The following is a 22,273-nucleotide window of genomic DNA, read 5'->3' on the forward strand; positions in this document are numbered from 1 at the left end:
TTTGGCCAAAAACACAAAGATGTCTGAAATGCTTCAAATTGTACTACGTTTGCACATACTAGAGCAAAAATTTATTTATTCCAGTTGGCACATAGAAGTTTGTAAAATAAACTAATATTTGTGTGAAAAGCAAATTACTTGTCTTAATAAAGACATGCATGTAATGTCGTTCATTGGCTGTAATATCGGCCATGTACCATAAGAACCCGCATGTAATATGAGTATGGTTTCCAATTCTTAATGTTCCATGTTTCCACCTGGTACTATATAATGATTCAAGCCAAAGTTTCAACCAAAAATATAAGTTTTAGTTCGTTATTGCTGCATGGCTACCATCATGTTCATTGCAACACCAAGAGATGGCATGTGTTTGACTGCCATAATGCACTGGAGTGTCGCACTTTTAACAAGTACAGCATTTAGAACATGCTTGATGACATAGATGTCTATTTCTGGAAAGAGTTCTCGGACAAGGAACTTGCCAGTGACAGCGTAACGAATCTCGCCTAGTAATATATGCAGGTCCATATTATCTGTGAGATTTTACTGTAGTTTTAAAGAAAAGGCTATTTACTATAATCTCAACCTGGTGTCTAATCAGCACAGTGCTTAACTGACATGGCGATGAACAGTGCCAAAAACTGACTTGGGGAATAGGATAGGCAATGCTGTCTGCAGGTTCTAACAGCAAAATTGTCCTATCCTCATTGGTGGTCATATTTGGAAAATAAGCAATTTACCGTATTTACTTGCATAATGATCGCACTTTTTTGTAGTAAAAGAATTGACGCAAATTCAGGGGTGCGATCATTATGCAAGTTAAATTTCTCGCAAAAAGAACAAAATATTTTTTTTATCCCGCGTTTGCTGCGAGATGACAACAGGTCAACAAATAGGCGGCTGCCGCTGTATGTAGTGCGGGACACCAAAACAAAAATAGCGGCTGGCGGAGCAAGCCAAACGCGCCGAACGCGATTTTTTTCTTCTTGTGAGTACATTACATGCATTGAAACAGTTTCTTCCGTATCAGTAATGAATAATATCGTTAATATCGGCAAGTTTGCAGCAATAACATAGCCATGTCCACTTTGAGGGGACACAAACAGATGGGCGTGCTTAGCTGCCAGTGACATAGGAACACATGGCGGGCATGCTGCGGAAACTGCGGCATTTGTCTTCACTACTATCCTAATACGGCAGGTTTCCGCTAAGGGTGGGCGAATATCTTAGCTGTGTTGCAAGCTTCGGCGTATGAATGGGGTACACTTCTAACGTATCAGTGTAGACGTGGCTGCTGTCGTTGCTGCTCGCGATTTGTTGCGTGCCCACGAGTGCAGACGAGAAGAATCGAAAGGCGCCTTTTTTGTTGTTGTTGACTACAATCATTATAAAACCTACACATATTAAAGGCAAGTTTGATTGTAGCTTTTTTTTTTGTCATGGAAGTGCAGAAAGTGATGAATGAAATGGGGCATCTGCTTAAGAATGTCTGGTGTGTGCAGACCGCTTGGTTTGTCTTGAAGAGTCGTTCGAGTAGCATTCGACAGATGGTAAGCGCGATTATTATTAGCTAGACTTGGCACACAACATATCGCTTCGGCAAGTTAGGGGTGTGATCATTACATGGGAAATAAAAAAAATCGCATTTGACGACAAAATTCAGGGGTACGATCATTATGCAAGTGCGATCATTATGCGAGTAAATATGGTATTGATCTGTTAGGCGGCTTGGATAACATATTTTTTTCTGGTGCAGACGGCCCAAGCCAGGTGTCGTGAAACAGCCGAGTTGATGGAAGCGCGCCATGCAACGTTACTACGAGCTCGCCAGCAGCTGGAGCTGGAAGGCCGCAAATCGCCGTCCCTAGCCACCAGCTTTCGTTCGTCAGCCATGGATGGGTGCAGCCTCTTTCCTCAAAACAGCTGGACCCCTGGCTCGACCAGCACGCCGTACTGTTCATTTGTGCGGCGCCGCTCTATTGCCACAACTCAACCCCACCTGTACTCGACTCCTCCTCCCATGAACTCTTACACAGCATTCCCAGCATCTGGAGGCACATCAGTGGTGCAAGACTCCTTTGCCCTTGATCAGTACATCCAGGAGAAGGAGGAGCAGCTTCTTAGCCAGGGCCTCATTACCGATGACCTGACACGAAGGTACGTCTGCGAGTTCACCTAATAGGGAACACAAATGCAAATATTGGAGACTTTGTTAATGTACCATGTAGGAAACGGTACTTGTTCACAGTGCAGGGATTGACAGAAATTGTTAAACACACAACAAAGCAGTTTTGGATTTTTTTTACAACTTTCAATTACATGCAAGTGCCATCGTTGGAAAATGTTTGGTCACAGCTGTAGACATGAATTGTTATCAAAGAAATCGCTTGAACACTTGTATTGATCTGTGGCTCTAGATTTAAGCAGGTACACATCACGAGTGTGCGTGGTTCAGGCCCAGTGAGTGTATATTGTTTTATTGTGAATGTTGGTCGCACAAACAGTGATGTCAAAGTGGTGGCTATGTACATTGTGCTTTTGACGTATATTTTCGTCAGCTTCACATTTTTGCACGTGGAGTGGCCTGTTTTGTTAGCAAGTTCCATGTGGATTCATTTCGCTGGCATGGTTATGCTATAAAGGGTGCTACTTCTCTGTGTGATAACTAATTCTTGTAAATCATTGTGTTGGCTTTTCACAACAACATAAAAAGATGCCTGTGCACTCTGCATATTATTATGTCACAGGAATAGTAAACACGGCAGACAACTTTAATTTGACTCCGGGGTTAATTCAATTTTCCAGTTAATTTGATCCTGACCGAGGGCCCCAGCTGGTGCCCTCACATTTCTATGGGTCCAAACTTATTTTATTTTGATTCTGAAACTGTCCTTAGCCGTATAATTCCGACTAGGCTGGTCAGCATGCGCGTGCATGACCCTAATGGTACCCCCCAATAGTGGTAGTGTCTGTCTTCGCGGTGCTTAGGGTACAGTGAATGCATCAAACACACATCACCTGCCATTGAAAACACCTATTTTCGGCCTGCCCTAGGAGGATTTTAAAGTTAAAATGATAGCTCACAATGAGTTAATATGGTGTTTACCTGATTCTATTGTGCGCCTTTATTTCCAAGAACGTCCAATTGCCTACATGATGCAATCTGATATGGAAGTAAAATCAAAACCGCATTGGCGTAATACACAACAGCCTACTGTCATAGCCAGTCTAGCCATCATCATCACCATTGCTATCAAAAGATGGCAACCATGGATGGCGACAAAATTTCACATAGCATCACATCGACACACCACTTTCAGTTGATTACAAAAGCATGTTCAAACAATAAGTTATTTTACATGCTAAACTGCAAGTGGCTTGCACTCTTTAGCCTTTTGAGGGTCGATTTTTTTCGCCATATGCGACCGCCCAGGGTCGATTTTTTTTATTGCAGATTCCAATTCTGCTTAGGGATTTATTTAGAAAAAAATTGCCGTAATTTTTCTAGGGTAACCAAAAAGCAAAAAAAAATATTTTGCGTTGGTATATATGTACTCTTCCTCCATGAATAACAACTATAAAAAAGGAAATACACTTATAAGAATGAAAAATTTAATGCATTGTTATAGTTTAAGGGTTTGAAAATGTGCACATGAGAATATTTCGCAAGGATCAAATACACTAATATTTACATCCATAATGTAATTGAACCGCGTAGGTGCACGCACTCAAGGAAACTGCGGTTGTGTGCCCGTCAAAAAAGCAAAATTTGTGACAAACTTCGCTAATCCTCATTTTATTGCCAATCAGAAGCAAATAGTTTTTGCGAGTCTCCAAAAAAGAAAAACAACAGAAACGCATGCACGGCGGCATCCTACCTATGTGCACCCCTGTGTGCGCTAAACGAGCGAGAGACAGGCGGTCACCCTTTGAGCAATTAGTAACGAGATACCATCAGTTTTGTAAGCGCAAGAAGCCGAAACCGCCTGCGGAACAAAACCCAAAGCGTCGCTCGCTCGCCTATGCACGAGTGATAGTATATAGACGTGAGGGAGCGAACTAGCTCTAAAACAAACCATGCAACGAAAACTGAGAGAGAGAATCGCAAAAAAAAAATTCCCTGTATTCCCACATAGTGGCAGCACATGACAAAAAAGAAGAAGTTAGGAAATTGGAGCGCTTTTTAAACGTACAGACGGCGCCGTAAATATATGGCATCGACCATTTTTGGTCTTGTTCGCGGCGCCGTATATTTACGTCATTGACCCTCAAAGGGTTAACATAGTGCAGAAAATTCTGGGCATGTTGCTTTGAAACCTTGATCTAGGAAATGGCTTGCAGAGCAGTTGATGTAATATCCAAGTATACTTGTACAAATTGTTTGATGCAACACTGTTCGGTGTGGCTGTTTGCAGAGGTCCTGTTACATCCATTTCGCGGAGCTTCCTGGAATCTCGGAGCAAGGACGGCTGTCCCCGATCTGCGGGACTGAGTGCATTGCGTGAAAAAGTGCGCAACTCTTTGCACAAGGAAGGCCACCAGTGTCGTCCGCAACGCAAGCTGATGAGGCGCAGCTATACATGGCAGCTTTGCGAGGAAGCATTGAGTCGAGCAAGTGACAGGGTTCGAGCGCAAAATGAACGATTGGTGTCCGACCGCACGGCCATGGCAGACCTTGAAGGGAGTGATGGACTTGCAAGGTAGAGCAAACAGCCTGGATAATGCGCCTTCAGATTCCTATCTGATTTACAGTATCTTTGATTTCGCCCTCTTTCGATGGGGCCCTGCTTTCTGGTACCATCAGGAGTAGTGAAGGAGAAAATTTCATAAGGTGCGCTCTGTAAAATTTCAGAGCTGTATAGTAGACTGCTAAAAACAGGTCAAGATAAAAAGTGCATATTTTGCCTAGGAATCGGGCATTAAGTGTCCAATGAATCCTCTTCATGCTGAATGTAGGTTGAGTTAATTTCTACAGGACTGAAGGGGTATTTACTCTATGTAAATGTGAACTGAATACATTTCTGTAGTTACTCTATTGCTGTATATATATGATATGTTTTCAGTTGTTCTAATAATGATAATGAGTACTGCTTAGATTTTTTATTACTACAGAGCTCTGAGAACTGTTGAGAATTAAAGAATTGCTATGTCAGAAAATTTACCCGAGATCTGCTCTGCAGTGTCTGAATAGCCACTTGTGTTTAACTGTGTGTAATTGTAATCTCTCTAGTTTAAGCTATCTGTAACATGTGATGCTCATGGTCAAAAAGACGATTATACTTGGTATAAAGACAAGCTTGCATTGGTTTCTGAAGCATTTTATTTTTCCTTAATGTTAGTTATCAGGAATTTTGCAAGCTACTAAATGTGTTCGCTGCTTGTGAGCTTACTTTGGATAAGGGTTACTGCTGTCAAATTGATATTGTGAAATGAAGTAAGCTAGTCCATGTTAATGTGTCGTATAAGACAAAAAAATTTTTTTTCCCCCTCTCTTTGCACGATCTTCCCTATTCCCACTTTAAAGTTCCATAAGCTCTCCCGAGTCAGAGGAGCTGACCTCACTGGATTCTGAGCAAGCCAAGAGTGAAGGGCAGTCATCCGACCTTGGTCGAGGCAGCAGAGTTCCTGTCCCAGTCAACAGTCATCTCTTGACCCGAGCATCTGCTCTGCAGCTAGCTGACTCGGCCATTAGTGATGCCAATTTCAGCGAGGAACAGCTGAGAAACAGAAAGTCAGTGTTCTTGTGCAGCTGTGACACACTTCTTTCTTGCTCTTGTGCTCCTTTTTGTTTTGACACGCTACGTGAGTCTTCCACGGGCCTGTGCCTTGTGTTGTCCTTTTTCACCAAGTATTGCACTATGTCCTTTTTTGACCAAGTATTGGCTAGAATGATCCTCCTTCCGATTGTGTGTTGCCTTGGCTGTCCAACCTCCTCTTTTCTGCTTGGTTGTTTGTTCTTCCACAACGGGCTTCTCCATCATCTGCTTGTTAATGAGTCATTAATTGCTGCTTGCTCGCTCTTCACACTGGACACCTGTTTTCTGATAAGTATGGGGGGTGTTACTGCATGGCATGGCCTAACATACTGATTTTGAACCAGTTTGTGACATTTCTGTTAGTATGTTATCTTATTCATTCGATTAGAAAAAACAAAGAATGCTGACATAGTTGATTTACTTAGTTGCAGCTTTTACACCTCTTATCTATTGGAGCCCACTTACAGACATTAGTGTTGTCATTTTATCAGACTCACTAGACCTAGCAGATTTCATGCCTGCTTATTGGTACAAATGCAATATTATGTGTGTAATGCTGCTGACAGTGGAATGTAAACAATCTCGGTGAATTTTCACCAGATTTCCACTGATTCATAGCAGATAAGGCAGTTTAAGTGAAACATAAGTGCTCTTATGGTGGGAGCAGCATGGGTACTCTAATACAGCTTTCATAAGTAGACCCTTCGGGCAGTTATAGCTGAAGCAGTAAGTCTGTGTAACATCCCCTGCCTGTAATCTCCACAGAAGTCTGTGTAATCAGCCCACTAAACATTAGTTGAGAAGGCAAATTTTTATGTTGCAAAGGGTGCAGTGACGAAAGCATGTTTGCATGAGTTGTTACCACTTGTTGGCCAGCATCCCCATTGAAATGCACTATTCCGAGCTTCGAGGCTTTGTGCGTTTCTACAATGAGAAAAATATAGGGTAAAACAGGAGTAAGTCGCACATTAGTCCTAAATACCCGCCATCATCTCCTAACTGCAGTAATATGTTTAATTTCTTGTTTTAAATGAACTAATGTAAAGACAAATGAGGTCATTTGGTCCTTATGTTCCGTGTCATTAGTCCTCTGTGTCTGCCACTGATAGGTAGAAGTACTACTGTTCTGATGGTCTTTGTAAATGTACAAAGTGGAACTTGTGTGACAATGCTTACACTGCATTTGCAATGCAGGTGAAATACTAAAATCGGCATGCTGACAAGCTGCTGCAATGCAGTGCATACCACAAACTTGGTGTGGAAAGGCAAGGCTACGAAGCAGGTGTATACTAGTAGGTTTCTTGGAAGTTAAGCCCACAAGTGCAGAAGCTCTCCTTGTAGAATTTGTGGCACCTCTAACGTAATATTTGATACTTGCACTACGTAAAAATGCCTGCTTAGTATATATTACCTAATTTTTCATTTAATTTGTTTTTCTTAGCTGATAAAAATGACTGTTTGTGGTAGTTCTACGTAATGAATTTTTAGGAGGTTCAGAGCACTTCTTTTGTGAATTCTAGCAGGTTTGGAATGTTGTTTTTGCAAAATGCTTATTGGAGGAAAAGGCAGTACTGATATACATTTGAACTTGGGATATGTATAAGTTTGTTTTGAATAATGTTTACCTGATAAATGGCCATACTGTATGACATAAACCTGCTCACTTCTTATTCCAGAACTCTGCTACTCGTTATGCGTGAAATGGTACAAACAGAACGAGACTATGTCAAGTCATTGGCATACATTATTGAGGTAAGGAAGAGTATGCAGCAAAAAGCTGGCTTTTTAGCTCGACAAGAGGTGCATGCGCTTGCTTTTTTTTTTTTTCCTGCTTGGAACAATGTCATAGCTATCCTTGAAGCACGTTGTGAACTCTCGGAGCATGTACCACATTTTTGTTATTTTTAGATTTTTCTAGTGAATTGCCTTAGGATCGAGTGCCATTAGCTTGGTGCCACAACTGCGACTTTGATCAATGCTACAAAAACATCGAAGCTACAAAAACACTGAAGGCTGAAAACAAGTATATGTGCAATGGCAGTGCTAAGTGCATCAGTAACTAAACAGCCTCGCAAAGCTGTTCTGTCTCATTGCTTAATGGTCTATGCTGTACAAGCCATGATCATTGTGGCAACTACAACAAAGAAGGCAGAAGTTGATAGATTATAGCTGAAAAAAATCAAGACGGCGAAAAAATAAAAATATCTAAATGCTAGCCTTTCGTGAATAGCACTTTTGCATGAGGGAAAAAACAGCCCTGTAAGGGCACGTTCACTTCTAGGCAACCATGTACAGGCCAGAAAAGTCAGGTTTCATCAAGAAATGCCATTTTGCAATGAATGAGCGGAATAGACTGCACAGTAGCACACTGTTTTTGTCTGAATATTTTCACTTTCTGTGCATTGGACACGACTAAGTTCAGCCAACTAACCAACTTGGCATACTGCTCGAAATGATAATTCTTTAGCTGACAAGTAAATTGATGCAGTGCTGATGTGCCTGTACTCCAAGTTCAGTTTTATGTTTTGTGGCTTAATATAATCTAGCGTAGTAACTGAATTCTGCTTCTTGCGATTTCTGCACAGCTGTGGAACATGAGCTCACAACCACAGTCCTTGCTGTGCAAGCAAGCGGATTCTTCATTTTATTCTTCACTTAATTTGTGTGGGTTGCTGCCTTTCCAATATATCTTTGTGTGAGTGGCTTGCTGTGCACTATGATCGTGGCTGTGAGCCCATTTTCCACAACTGTGCAGAAATCGCAAGCAGTGGAAACTGCATGTGGAAAATAGCTTGTTATGAAATAATTAGTGGATTTTGTTATCTAGTATTGAAATTGCACCTGTTGGATACCTACACATTGTTGTAATCAAGTAAAGTGGCACCCTTCTGCTGCTGTAGGCATGGCTGCACCATGTATATGTTTCCTAGAATGTAAGAATAGCAGCTGGATAGGTGTTGTGCATAGATATTAAAATATCATAATTTATGATACAAGTAGTAATTTTCTTTAGGTGACCTATTGTTCAGTCAACTAAAGTCATTATACCATTAGTTTTGTGCAAAGTTGCTAAGTTGCTAAGCAAAGTTGCTTGATGGCTGGTGCTTTTATGTCTGTATCTGTTGCAATCTGTGAATGTAAGGCTTCAAAAATAACTATATTTGCTGTAAAGTTATGTGTATTAACAATGTATTTCTTATGTTGGTTTCGCTGCAGAACTACATTCCGGAGTTGATGAGAGAAGACATACCCCAAGCCTTGCGGGGCCAACGCAATGTTGTTTTTGGGAACATAGAGAAGATTTACGAGTTTCATAGTCTCTATTTCCTCCAACAGTTGGAACAGTGTGAATCATGTCCCTTCATGGTCGGACAGTGCTTCTTGCAATATGTAAGATCATCAGAAAAACCTGTTTTCTTTGTTATACTCTAATGTTGTCTAGCCTTTAAATTATAATGCCTTGAATTGTACAGTAAATTTAACCCCAACACACTAATAACTTCCTGTCTAACTGAGAGGCTGTGCTAATGATTTGAATGTCACAGGACATGGGGCTCTCAAGGCATTTCTGTTAAGGATTTTTTGTCAAGTGGGCAATGCCACTCTTTTGCCTTTTGTCACTTTTTTTGTGCACTTTACTGTTCAGGTTCCCTCAGAAATGCAATATAGAAAAATAACGTTTTGCTAGCCTGCTAGTTTAAGATTTAAGAATGTGGTTTGCAGGCAACCGAAAGAAAATAATAATGAGAAAATTACCGCAGTACCATCTCACTATAAATGTAGACATGGTTAGTGCGATCAGTGTTCAAGCAATGTAATGGCACACCATATTGCCACTGCCGAAGTGCGTCATGTATGAGGTGTGAATGCAGCCAGGCTACTCTCTTGTGCTTCTCTCTGAACACACCGTGCCATCTAGCGGTGCTGCCGCAAGCTCCACCTGTCGTACTCGTGTGAATTCAGACTAGGTTTGCTGAATATAATGCGGGTTTGATTCTGCTGAGCACCCGAAAAATGTTTAAGTATTTCTTTTGTCTATGAAAAGCAGCGCGCATACCCAGTCACCCGATTCGGTGTGAAAGATGTTCATTGAACAGCGGCAAACACACAGTGAGCCGAGTTGGAATCGAAGAGGTTCATTGAACAGTGGCACGTACTCAGTGACTTGAGTTGGTGTGAAAGAAGTTTATCGAAGAGCGGCACACATCCAGTGTGAAATACTCGGTGGCCGAAGTTGGTCAGACGGTTGGTTTCAAACCCGGTTCCTTCAGCACAGCAGCCTGGGGCTGTAATGATTACACCATGCACTACCCAGTGACCCAAGTTGCGGTGGGTCAGGGAAAGCAGTTAGAGACAGACATGGATAGAGTGATAGATGCTGGGAAGCATGTGAAGTAGAGTAAGAAGGCTGATCGCATTACTACGTTGCACGTCTTTCGTGATTCTTTGGCTAGATAATTGTAATCTCCCATGTGCAGGTGCAAAAGTGGGAACGATGGCACAAAAAAGCCATGTATTCTTTTCATCGTTGCTGTACTGCTGAGGAAGCAGCTGAGGCTCACTCATCCCACCTGCTCTCAGCATCGAACTTGCCCCCTACATTTATATTAGATGATTGCATATGCTATGCCACTTTTACCAGTGAAAGTATGACATCCTTGCAATTGTTATACTCCATATATGGAGTGTACCTGTTTGCCCTCTGGAGATTGTTGGAAGTTTAGATTATTGAAGGCATAGCAACAGAATACAGCAAACAGTTGTTGTCTCAAAGCCGCAAAAATCGGAAAAAAATTTGGGATAGGCAGAGTTTCGAGATACGTGAAATTGTGAAAATAGAAGACCTCTGGTCATGCATAGACCACATGGAGCCCTTCGAAAATACTGCCAGTAATATTTTCTCTCGCTTTAGCATGCATTGGCACCAGAGGCGTCGGTGTTACTGGCACGGTGCCAAGACAGCATGCTTCTCGGAGTTAACGAAATGATTGAACTAATGCAGTACTTGAAGCCAGTCATCGGAGCATAACAGTTTTTAGGCATCAAAAAAAGCTGATGCTGCTACTTTCTGCATCATAATGAATTCTGGACAATTTAACTTGGGAAACCGAAAATACAGAAGAGCGCAATTGCCACACCTTTAGCAAACGCCCACTAGGGACGTTGCATTTCTGCCTCACTGTCGCGTGAGCACGAAGTGAGCGTCCTTATCAAGCCATGATGTTACTGAAACACTGTGGGCTTGCATAGGCAAGCTGGCTTATTTTGGGCACAGCATGTGGGCTAATTGTGCCTGCTCAAAAGTTCCAATCATCTTGCCCAAGGTCACAATTAATACACTGTGACCACACTGATGCGTCACTGACAGAATCGTAAATGAGAGGAAAAAAAAAAAAACAAAGAAGACAGACTCCCAGCTCACCGCTGCCATGTGAGGCAGCTAGCAGGTAGTGGCAGCTAGCAGCCAAGCAAATGTTAGTGAGCTGCCACTGGGGAAATAGTGAGTGTAAGAGACGGTGCTGATACTGCCTCGTTGCCTTTTTCCTGGCATTTTTGAAGTTGAGATATCAAGGTATGCAGAGCCCACTGCAAAAACTGTTAGAGATACAAGAGGTGAAAAACACATGGTTTGAAACTATGGCCCGAAAAAAAATTTCGACTTGACCGATAATTTTGAGACATCAGAGATCAAGCTAACAAGGGTTTACAGTACTTATAATGTGGATATAAATAGCCAACTCATTCTGGTCAAATCATATCTTGAGTATTCTGCGACAACCACTTTTGGCGATACTATCGCCTTGGCGATTGTCACGTTCAATAAATCAGCCGGCTGCTTACCCATGACAGTGACATGCACTAGCAACACTCGTCTTGAATGCTTCACAACATGCGAGAGAGTGCACCGTGCGAGTGCAGAGCGGCTGAGGTGTATTGAGTGCAATGGCCATAGTACGTGTTCCGCACGCTGACTACGGTTGACTATGGCCATTTTAGGTAAAATAAATTGAAAAAGGGAGTGTGAAATGTGTTATATTAATTAATAAATTGTGCTACAAGTTGCATGGTTGTGAAGTACAATGTAGATGATATTATAAACTGATACACTTTGTTTCTGCGTCTGTGTGTCTGCCATCGTGCACCGTCAGAAGGGCAGCACATGAGGGCAGCATGTAAACATGACAAAAGCAAACGCCACAGCAGGCACGTACCCAGGGTGGGGGCCCCCCCCCCCCGAAATCAAGTGGCATACCCCCCCCCCCCCCTCCCCACCCACGCCACCACTCCTCACACATTCCTAAAGCGCCGCCAGATTAATGTTGAGACTTGGCAGCTGTTCATCGGTCAGCCTTATGCTGCCTTTTTCACTCCTTTTAGATGGCGGTAGTTATCGGCATCTCTTGTAATGTGAAGGACAGTTTTCTCATAGATTTTGCACCCGCGCGATTAACTCGAGATGCGTTCAGTTGTCACCATCTATTCAACCGTCACGCACGCGCGTGACGGTTGAATAGATGGTGATGATGGTGGTTGGTGGAATAGATGGTTGATGATGGTGATGTAGCTGTTGCTTTTGTTAGCTCAACCTTCTTTGTTTAGGCTGATCCTGGGACCAGAAGAGGAATGCGGTTGTTACTCAGCTGGTCTATACTCTCATGGAACGAGTTGCGGCCGGAGAAAACGCCAATTGCGTTTAACTTTTCCCTTTGCTTCATTATTTACTTGAGTTACGGCTCGCCGCGACGCTGGCAGATGCCCGGAACCATGTACAAGTGATATGGGTTAGATAAGATGGGAAATAAAATGATGTGAAAGAGCGTCCATCATGAGACTCTGCAATAACCCTTAAACCCATAAGCAAGATGACTGTCGCCCGTTACCTCGTCTGTTTTTCCTTAATTGTATAGCACTTTTCGTGCAAAATTGGAAACTGGAAACAAAATTCGCAAGGAGTTGAAAAATTAAGCGATCTACTAAGGGAGAGAGCCAACGCAACAACCAAACTGCAAGCAAAAGGCAATAATAAAAATGTTAACCATTGTTTATGAGAATATTTATGGATCAACATCTTTTTGTTTAACAAGGAAGTAGAGAAAACGCCGCCGGAAGTGGAGAATAATTACTTGCTTTGAATGACGCTTCTACAGTTATCGGTCGAACCGCCTCACGCAGCCACTTCTCTGCTATGCTTATGTGGGTGTTTTTCTAACCTTTCTTGGTGAGCGCAGTACGTCTAGAATCGCAGAGTCCTGCACTCTACGTGGTTGTATGGGACTGGCGGCCGCACAGCGTTACGCAATTCGCGGAAATGTCAAAACTGATCCACAAGGCGACAATAACTGATATTCGAAACTATAACATGAGAAAGACCGAAGAAGCCGTAAAAAAATGAACGCAGCCTGAAATCAGTAAAGAAGAAATCTGGCATAGGACAAACCATGATGTATGCACTAAAAGATAAGAGGGATAATATCATAAGCAACCTCGAAAATACAGTAAAAGCAGCGGAAAAATTCTAAGCTGACCTGTATACAGTACCCAGAGGAGTCACGATACCTCACTTAGAAACAGTAATGAACAGGATACAGAAACTCTCCTTTAACTAGCGATGAGGTCAGAAGGGCCTTGCAAGACATGAAACGATGAAGAGCGGGAGGAGAAGGTGGAATAACAGTCCATTTAATCAAAGATGGAGGAGACATAATGCTTGGAAAACTGGCGGCTCTTTATACGAAGTGTATATCGACTGCAAGGGTCCCAGAAAACTGGAAGAATGCAGACATTATACTAATCCACAAAAAAGGAGACGTTAAAGAATTGAAAAATTCTAGGACCATTAGCTTGCTCCCAGTATTATATAAGATATTTACCAAAATTATCTCCAATAGAATAAGGGCAACACTGGATTTTGTCTACCAAGGGAACAGGCTGGCTTCAGGAAGATATACTTTACAATGGATCACATCCATGTCATCAATCAGGTTATCGCGAAATCTGCAGAGTACAATAAGCCTCTCTACGTGATTTATATAGATTACGAAAATGCATTTGATTCAGTAGAGATACCAGCAGTCTAGAGGCGCTACGTAATCAAGGACTACAGAACGCTTACGTAAAAAGCTTGAAAAATATTGCTACATGCGTGTGGTATTTGTTTGTTTTAACGAGGTGCGTGGGCGCCATCACTCCAGAAAAGAGGAGGAAGAACGAACTGGGCTCGCGCTGTGAATCTAACCGGTCAGCGCTGCAACCGTTGTTGTAAATATAATCTGTAAATAGTTTCTCGTCTTACTGGCTCGTCCTTCGCGTAGGAATATATACAGAGGTTCTACAGCTACACTAATTCTACACAAGAAAAGCAGGAATATACCTATAGGAAATGGGTGAGACAGGGAGACACAATTTTTCCAAAGCTATTCACTGCGTGCTTAGAAGAATTCAAGCTATTAAACTGGGAGAAAGGATCAAAGGTAAAGATAAATAGGATAAGTAAGGATTAAAGGAGTAAGGATCGACGGCAAATATCTCAGTAACCTTAGGTTTGCCGATGACATTGTTCTATTCAACAACAATGCAGACGAGTTACAACAAATGATTGGAGACCTTAACCGAGAGAGTGTAAGAGTGGGGTTGAATATTAATATGCCGAAGATGACGATAATGATAAATAGCCGGAACAATGCAGACGAGTTACAACAAATGATTGGAGACCTTAACCGAGAGAGTGTAAGAGTGGGGTTGAATATTAATATGCCGAAGATGACGATAATGATAAATAGCCGGTCAAAGGAACAAGAGATCAGGATCGCCAGTCGGCCACTAGAGACTGTGAAGGAGTACGTTTACCTAGGTCAATTAATCACAGGGAACCCTGATCATGAGAAGGAAATTCACAGAAGAATAAAAATAGGTTGGATCGCATAGGGCAGACATTGCCAGCTCCTGACTGGAAGCTTACCATTAATATTGAAAAGTAAGGTGTGCAATCAGTGCATTTTGCCAATGCTGACATATGGGGCAGAGACTTGAGAATGAGTTAAGGACCGCGCAAAGAGCGATCGAACGAAGATTGCTAGGCATAACGTTAAGAGAGAGAAAGAGAGCGGTTTGGATCAGAGAGCGAACGGGTATAGACGATATTCTAATTGACATCAAGAAGAAAAAATGTAGCTGGGCAGGTCATGTAATGCGCCGGTTAGATAACCGTTGGACCATTAGGGTTACAGAATGGGTACCAAGAGAAGGAAAACGCAATCGAGGACGACAAAACACTAAGTGGAGCGATGAAATTAGGAAATTCGCGGGCGCTAGTTGGAATCGGTTGGCGCAGGACATGGGTAAATGGAGATCGCAGGGAGAGGCCTTCGTCCTGCAGTGGACAGAAAACAGGATGATGATGATGATGATGATGATGATGATGATGGAGGAGGAGGAGGAGGAGGTGGTGGGCCCCCCCCGAAAAAAAATCCTGGGTACGTGCCTGCGCCACAGTGCTTGTGCGATGTTGTCTGCGTTTTCTTTTAAAAATAGATGCCTACAATGTTCTGACGCACCTCCAGGTAGATAATAGAAAGAATGGCAAAACTACAGCGAAGCCTGCATGCAAACCGCCATCAAGCACTACTATAAGCTACCACTTAACTCTCTTGTGTCTACTACACATCACCGCCAACTGACCCTGAAACGACGTGTTCGTTGATTCAAACTATGTCGGGAGCACTCAACAATACTGCAACATGAAATTGGTGTAGACTGGAACTGTTAGAAGGCACTATTCATTTTCTGGCCTTGCTAAAACAGCCAATCTGCGCGCATCAATGGCAACGGCGGGGCCAAGGCAATAGTATCACCGAAAGTGATCGTCACAGAATAGGTCCCCTTGTGTACTACAGAAAAACATACTGGCTAGATAGTTTGTATGCCATTTTTATTTTCTATGTGTGTCATTTATATTGTTTTGTAGATGGCTAAGCTACTTCCCTTTGATGCATTTTTATAAACTCATTTGTTTCATGAAGTATGGATTTCTTTTGTGCATGCAGAAACATTCAAGCCCCTTTGTCTGCTGATTTGACTTTTTATTGCTTTTCTAATATGAATATTTTAACTCTTCAAACCATTCACGCATTCTAAAGAAGTTTGTTAGCTTGCTCTACATGCAGCTTATAGAAGTGCAGATGTCATTTTTCTATGAAGGGGTCAGGTCAGTACAAGTTATCATACCCAGGCTTGTGTACTGCCCTGAAATTTTTGTTCTAATCGTAGTATATGTAATTATGGATCTTCTTTTTCTTAGTATATTTTTAATTGCTCTTTGTATGGTGTACTTTTCAGGAGCCTCAGTTTTACCTTTATGCGCTGTACAACAAAAATAAGCCAAAGTCTGATTCCCTTATGTCTGAATATGGCAATGCATTCTTTAAGGTAAGTTTCAGTTCCTTCTATTGTTCTGTTCTTGTGATAAGTTTTTTTGTTTTTGGTTGAACATTGTTGCCTTTATAGTTCTATACTTGTATGTCTGCATGCTTATCATTAGTGAATACTGCAGAAGAACACTTTTAAGTACACCAAACTGGTTCTCTGCCTCGTGACTTTCTTGAAGCCTAAATAGAAAAGCAAATACCTTTATACAGTATGTAGTGTATAGTGTAGAAGGAATTACAAGCACCTTTTAAATGTTGCCCTGTGAATATATGCCTTTTTTAGGATACCTACGCACTTTCATTAACCATGATTTACGTTTTGCCAAAGCAAACAAACACCAGAAAACTTGAGACAGCAGAGACTGACAGGCAACACATTTCTTTAGATCGGAGTGACTTTTGCAGCTACATTGAAAAATCTTGTTTGAAGCAAGTGCACTTCTGGCATAAGGCATCTTGGGCTGCCACAAAAGTGCTGTGCAGATAACATTGCCATTTTGCCTGCATATGCATTTTTTTTCTTTCTAATCTTCTGTGACAACAAGCCTGTTTAAATTACTGTTGTCATTGTGGAGCTAGACAAGGCCAGATCAAGCGACCAAGCCATGTCACCATTTCGTTGTTTTGCTAGTTTGTTCACACTGGAGCCATCATGGCTCCTTAGTGGTCAAGCCATCAGCTCTAAGAATGCCTGGCAGAAAGTATCGTATTTACCCAAATCTAACGTGCACCTTTGCTTGCATGTTGCAACCAGATAGGAAACCAAAATTGCTTGCACGTTACAACCAGATAGGAAACCAAAATGGCTCACAGTATTGGCAACAGTCTATCGTCAGAGTCATGAGATGTAGCGTCATCGCCATCACAAACTGGCGAGGAAGCACGATTTTGTGCCAGTTGCTGTTGGTTCATTGTGTGTTCGACTACAATCTTGAGCTGTGTTTTCGACGAATCACTTTTTAAAAATACTATCACTTACGCGAGATATTGTGCGACTCGACACTGACTGTGCCGGTGTAATCGGCTGCCAGTGTTTCTGGCGCTGTGCCAAGCTCGCTGTCTGTGCACAATGCCAAACATTGTCGGAAGCATACTTTGGCAAGTTCGATGCAGAGTCTCATGAAAGTGATAGTAGTATCTCTAAAAGTGATTGCTCGAGTATACCGTCCCTGTATGCTTGGTTGCTGTCTGTGGTGAATGAAGTGCAAATGGTGACGACGATGTGCCGCTTTCATTATGAAAGTTCTTTAAAAAAGCAATATAGTTTCCCTTCTTTGAAGGTGAATTCTGCACATCACAGTTTTTCTGATTGCGACTGTGGGGAGATGTTGTCCTTTTATTTTATAAATCGGGCATGTGTGACATTTCAGGTGCATTTTGCATTCAGCTGCACTTTTACTTCCTTACATTTAAAGCCTGCGCAATTTGGGTGCGCGTTAAAGATTCGGTGGTGCGTTAGAATTGGATAAACATGGTAAGTTTCAGGGGCTGTTTGGCTTTAACACAACGAGTATATTTGGCTGTAGTATCTTCAGGCACTGCTAATCATCATGCCAGAAGGCGATAGACATCATTACAATTGGAAAATCGACTTAGAAAAGCCATCTGATGAGCATGAAGTGTGTGTGAAACTCGGCAGCTGCTTAATTGCAAGAAATTGCTACCGAAAAGGAGCTATCACAATTTTTCAGTTTATAAGCATGAATAAGGTTTGTTTCTCCCTCCAGTATCACTGAAATCATTGGAATTGTCCTTGAATATTGAGTCAAATGTTCTTGAGATCCTAGAAAATGACACTGCAACACCACTTTTGGGAAAAAGTTTATTGTAAGTTAGCCAGTAGCTGCAGCATGAAACTTTACACTGTATTCGGTCAAATTTGAAGCGATAAGCCATCGTAACCTGGCAGGTATTTTGCAACACACATCCCTGCTGATTTAAATTGACCTCTTTGCCAAAAGTTTTCTTTTACACTTATGAAGTGTTTGTCAGTGTGAGTTGCCATTTCTTTTGCAACTTTACACAAAACTTCCATTTGATTCTTGAACATTTTCTCCCCTTTATCCCCCAACGCAGCAAAAGCAGCTGGAGCTTGGAGACAAGATGGATCTTGCCAGCTACTTGCTGAAGCCAGTACAAAGGATGGGCAAATACGCCCTCTTGTTGAAGCAGATCCTGAAGGAATGCCCAGAAAGGGAGCCTGAGCATGCGGATTTAAAGGTGCCCACAGTAACTTGTTTCTCTTGCATTAGTAAACTGGTTTTATGCATCTGATATTAGTTCTGTCCTTGTTTTTGTGACACTTGCCAGCATTATTCATTACCTCATGACCATCATAGCTTTTTCATGGTTACTGGCATAGTGAATCGTTTGGGCACTTTTATATATTGGCTGGGCCAAGTCAGTTATATCATACAACCCTGTAATACTGATATTATAACTAATGCTGTTAGACAGGCTGTAAAGAACGGCGGGTTGCACAACAAGATTGTCACCTTGCCACCCGATTACGACAAGGGGTGCAAGACGCGCACCTCCCGCTCTCCGCCGCTGCAGCTGCGAGGCGTTCAAAGAAGCGACCTTTGCGCTGGAATCCGCCGCCTTCCTCCAGCCCGCTTCGACATTGTGACAAGACGAGTTTGGTGTGTGGACAATGATTCCCGAGTTCCTCAACGCGGCGCTGATCTGACACGCCTGAAGAAGCTACCGCGGGAACGTCTTATCTTTGCGCTCTCACGGTTCCGCATGTTGCAAAACAACGAGCGTCCCTCGAGCGGCGTCGATTTTCCGGAACGGCACCACCTTCAACGCCGTCGCTTGGGCTTCGGAATGTGTGTGCCTTTGTGTCTGTAAACTGGTCTTCAGAGCAGCTGCGAGTTGGTGGTGTGTAAACGAACAGCCGCCGCGTCGTAGGACCAGCGGATCGAGTGTATAAAAACTGTGGTTGTGCGATTGTTGGACGCACTTCTCTTGAGCAGTCATGTTAGACTGGTTCACTTCTCTCATGCAGTCCTGTTGGACTAATACTATTTTTCTCAAGCAGTCATGTTAGACTGAGTTAATTTCTGTAAATAAACCCTTTTTCCTCGTTCTCGTTGAGAAGCAGTTCTTCACTTCATCAACGATCTCAGCGTAAATAAGTTGGACGACGGCATGGGCCAGCTACCTTCGAATTCATGCCGTACTCCAATCTTGGCAAAGGACCACGGACGAAGGGATTGAGCCCCCAATCCTGACAACTGGTGGCAGCGGTGGGATGGACTTTGCGACATGGTGCTGTATCTGTGGTGAGTGCTTGGTTTTTGCTTTGACTCTCTAGGCTTCATTTTGTGGTTGTTCTGTTTAGAACAGTAGGGAAGCTAGATTGTTGTGTGTTAGCTAGGTTGTGTTTTCCTAGCTAGATTTAGAGAGCAGAATCAAGGCAGTAAAGCAGCAGTCATGGAGTTAAGGACACTGCTGAGAGACGAGTTGTTGATTGTTGGTGAGGAACTGGGCCTAGATGTACGCAAGGAAATGCTCAAATCGGAATTATTGGAGCTAATTTCCAATCAGGCCAGTGAGCAAGATATTGAAATGGGATTGGAACTTCTCAAAAAGAGAGAGAAACGGGAAAAAGAAAGAGAAAAACGAGAGAGAGAGGAACGCGATAAAGAAAGGGAGGAACGCGATAAAGATCGCGAGTTAAGAAAAATGCAACTGGAACTTGAAAGCAAACGTTTGGAGATGTCTCAAGGAAGTGAAGGCGCTCTGGGACGATCAAGTGAGGCAGAATCGTACCGCATGGACAGGCTATTAAAGCCATTTGAGGTCGGGACCGACATAGGATTGTTCCTAAGCAATTTTGAAAGGACTTGCGAAAAGATGAACTTCGGCCCGAGTACATGGCCACAGCGGTTGCTGTCTATGTTGCCGTGTGAGGCGGCGGAAGTAATCGCCAGATTGAGTGTGCAGGATGCATATGATTATGCAAAAGTTAAGGCTAGTCTCCTGAAGAAATACCGCCTTTCAGCCGAAGCTTTTCGGCAAAGGTTTAGGAGCACAGGCAAGAAAGATAGCGAGGGCTATCCGGAGTTTGCATATAGCTTAAAGGCCAACCTAGTCGAGTGGCTTAAAAGCGCGGAAGCGTACGACAGCAGAGACATGATCATTGAATGCATGTGTCTAGAGCAGTTTTACAAAACCATCCCCCAAGCTGTGAAACTGTGGGTGCAAGATAGAGGTAATGTAAACACTGTGGAAAGGGCGGCTGAATTAGCCGAAGAGTACGCAACCCGTAGAAAGTTGAACGCCGAGGAGGGAAACTGGGACGGTCGAAATGGACCGCGGAAGCCATTTCCGTTCAAAAAGGGTGCGCAAACTAGACGATCCGAGCCTGTAGACATGGCGGAAAAGCCCGCAGAAAAGAGCGAGGAGAAACTTAACGGAGAAACCACACAAAAAGAACAGAAAAGAAAATTCGAATCTGTTAGACCAATTCGCTGTTACAAATGCCACAAACTGGGACATATAGCTGTAAACTGCGAGAAGCCTAGCGTAGTTTTTTCCTACGTGGAGGAAAAGGATGAGAATATGGAACTTTTAAGTCCATATCTCCACGACCTGCGAGTTAATGGAAAACCATGCCGAGTGCTAAGAGACAGTGCCGCCACGCTGGACATTGTCCATCCGTCTTACGTGATGGTAGAGGACTTCACCGGAGAAGTAGCATGGATAAAACAGGTTGTAGAAGAACACAGCGTATGTCTGCCCATGGCCAAAGTCAAAATCAGTGGACCATTCGGGGAGCTAGAGACTGAGGCTGCAGTTTCCAAATTTTTGTCACTGCAGTATCCCTACATCTTTTCGAATCGCTCGAATCAGTTACTGCGTGACAGAGGGCTCAAACTGGGAGAGGGCATAATACAGGCATTGACCCGAGGCCAAGCTCGTAAGATCGCGGCGCTGTCGGCTGAAAATGCTCAAGCTCCTCCAGCTGAAGCAGAAAAGGGGATAGCTTCAATCCCCGAATCCGAGCTAGGCCCGAGGGACAAAAGAACAGTTGAGGAGAGCCTGCCAGTTGACCAGCTCAATGAGAGCGTAGCACTAGAGTGTCAGAGTTCTAGCCTGCAGGAAGAGCATGCAGACGCGCTCCCAAGCGAGACAGGGTCGTTATTATCACCGGCCTCAAAGAACTTTGATCAACTCTTACGCGTGGATAGAGAGTCACTGGCAGCTGAGCAAAAGAATGATGAGAGCTTAGCTAAATTACGGGACACAGCTAAAGAAGGCATTGCTAGGCGCAACGTAACGATACATGAGAAAGGAGGATTGTTGTATCGGCATTACAGAGATCGAAAGGGTAGGATTTTAGATCAGTTAGTCATACCTACTAAGTATAGGGAGGACCTTTTGAGTCTTTGTCATGGAAATGGGTGGTCCGGCCACCTAGGCATAAACAAATCAAAGGAAAGATTGCTTATGGAATACTACTGGCCTGGCTGTTTCAAAGATGTAGAAAACTTTGTAAGATCATGCGACGCCTGCCAGCGTTCTGGTAAACCAGGAGAGACTTGGAAAGCTCCACTGAAGGTAGTGCCCTTAATAACAGAGCCTTTCAGACGACTTGTAATAGACACGGTAGGGCCTCTTCCAAAAACAAAATCAGGCTACAGGTACTTGTTTACCATGCTGTGTCCGGCCACCAAGTTTCCAGAAGCAATCCCTTTGAAAGAGCTCAGCTCCACCGAAGTAGTAGACGCGCTTTTGACAGTGTTTGCACGAGTTGGGTTTCCAGCCGAAATTCAGGCAGATCAAGGGTCAGTATTCACGAGCGCACTGACTTCCACATTCTTGCAAAAGTGCGGGGTAAAGTTAATTCACAGTTCTGTCTATCACCCTCAGTCAAACAGTGTAGAGAGGTGGCATTCGGTGCTTAAGCGAGTTTTGCGTGCGCTCTGTTACGAGCACAAGGAGGACTGGGAGAACTGTCTGCCGGCAACTTTGTTTGCTTTGCGAACGGTTCCACATGAAGCGACAGGGTTCTCTCCAGCAGAACTAGTGTATGGGAGGACACTCCGTTCTCCACTGAGAATGTTAAGAGAGATGTGGGAGGAA

General features: G+C 43.1%; 1 protein-coding gene across 7 annotated transcripts in view; it reads left to right on the top strand.

Moving 5' to 3' along the window:
- The window catches only part of LOC135900084 (puratrophin-1-like), a 716,878-nt gene that overhangs the window by 665,381 nt on the left and 29,224 nt on the right, over positions 1-22,273 (top strand). For 6 of the 7 annotated variants that reach the window (XM_070530832.1, XM_070530833.1, XM_070530838.1 and 3 more), the window contains 7 exons: positions 1,757-2,157; positions 4,416-4,700; positions 5,525-5,731; positions 7,433-7,508; positions 8,973-9,146; positions 16,092-16,181; positions 18,257-18,400. In XM_070530832.1, the coding sequence (XP_070386933.1) occupies positions 1,757-2,157; positions 4,416-4,700; positions 5,525-5,731; positions 7,433-7,508; positions 8,973-9,146; positions 16,092-16,181; positions 18,257-18,400 (1,377 nt within the window). The remainder of the gene's footprint in view (positions 1-1,756; positions 2,158-4,415; positions 4,701-5,524; positions 5,732-7,432; positions 7,509-8,972; positions 9,147-16,091; positions 16,182-18,256; positions 18,401-22,273) is intronic. The other variant, XM_070530837.1, reaches the window with a different exon arrangement.

This window comes from Dermacentor albipictus, chromosome 1 (genome assembly GCF_038994185.2).
Source record: "Dermacentor albipictus isolate Rhodes 1998 colony chromosome 1, USDA_Dalb.pri_finalv2, whole genome shotgun sequence".
NCBI lineage: Eukaryota > Metazoa > Arthropoda > Arachnida > Ixodida > Ixodidae > Dermacentor > Dermacentor albipictus.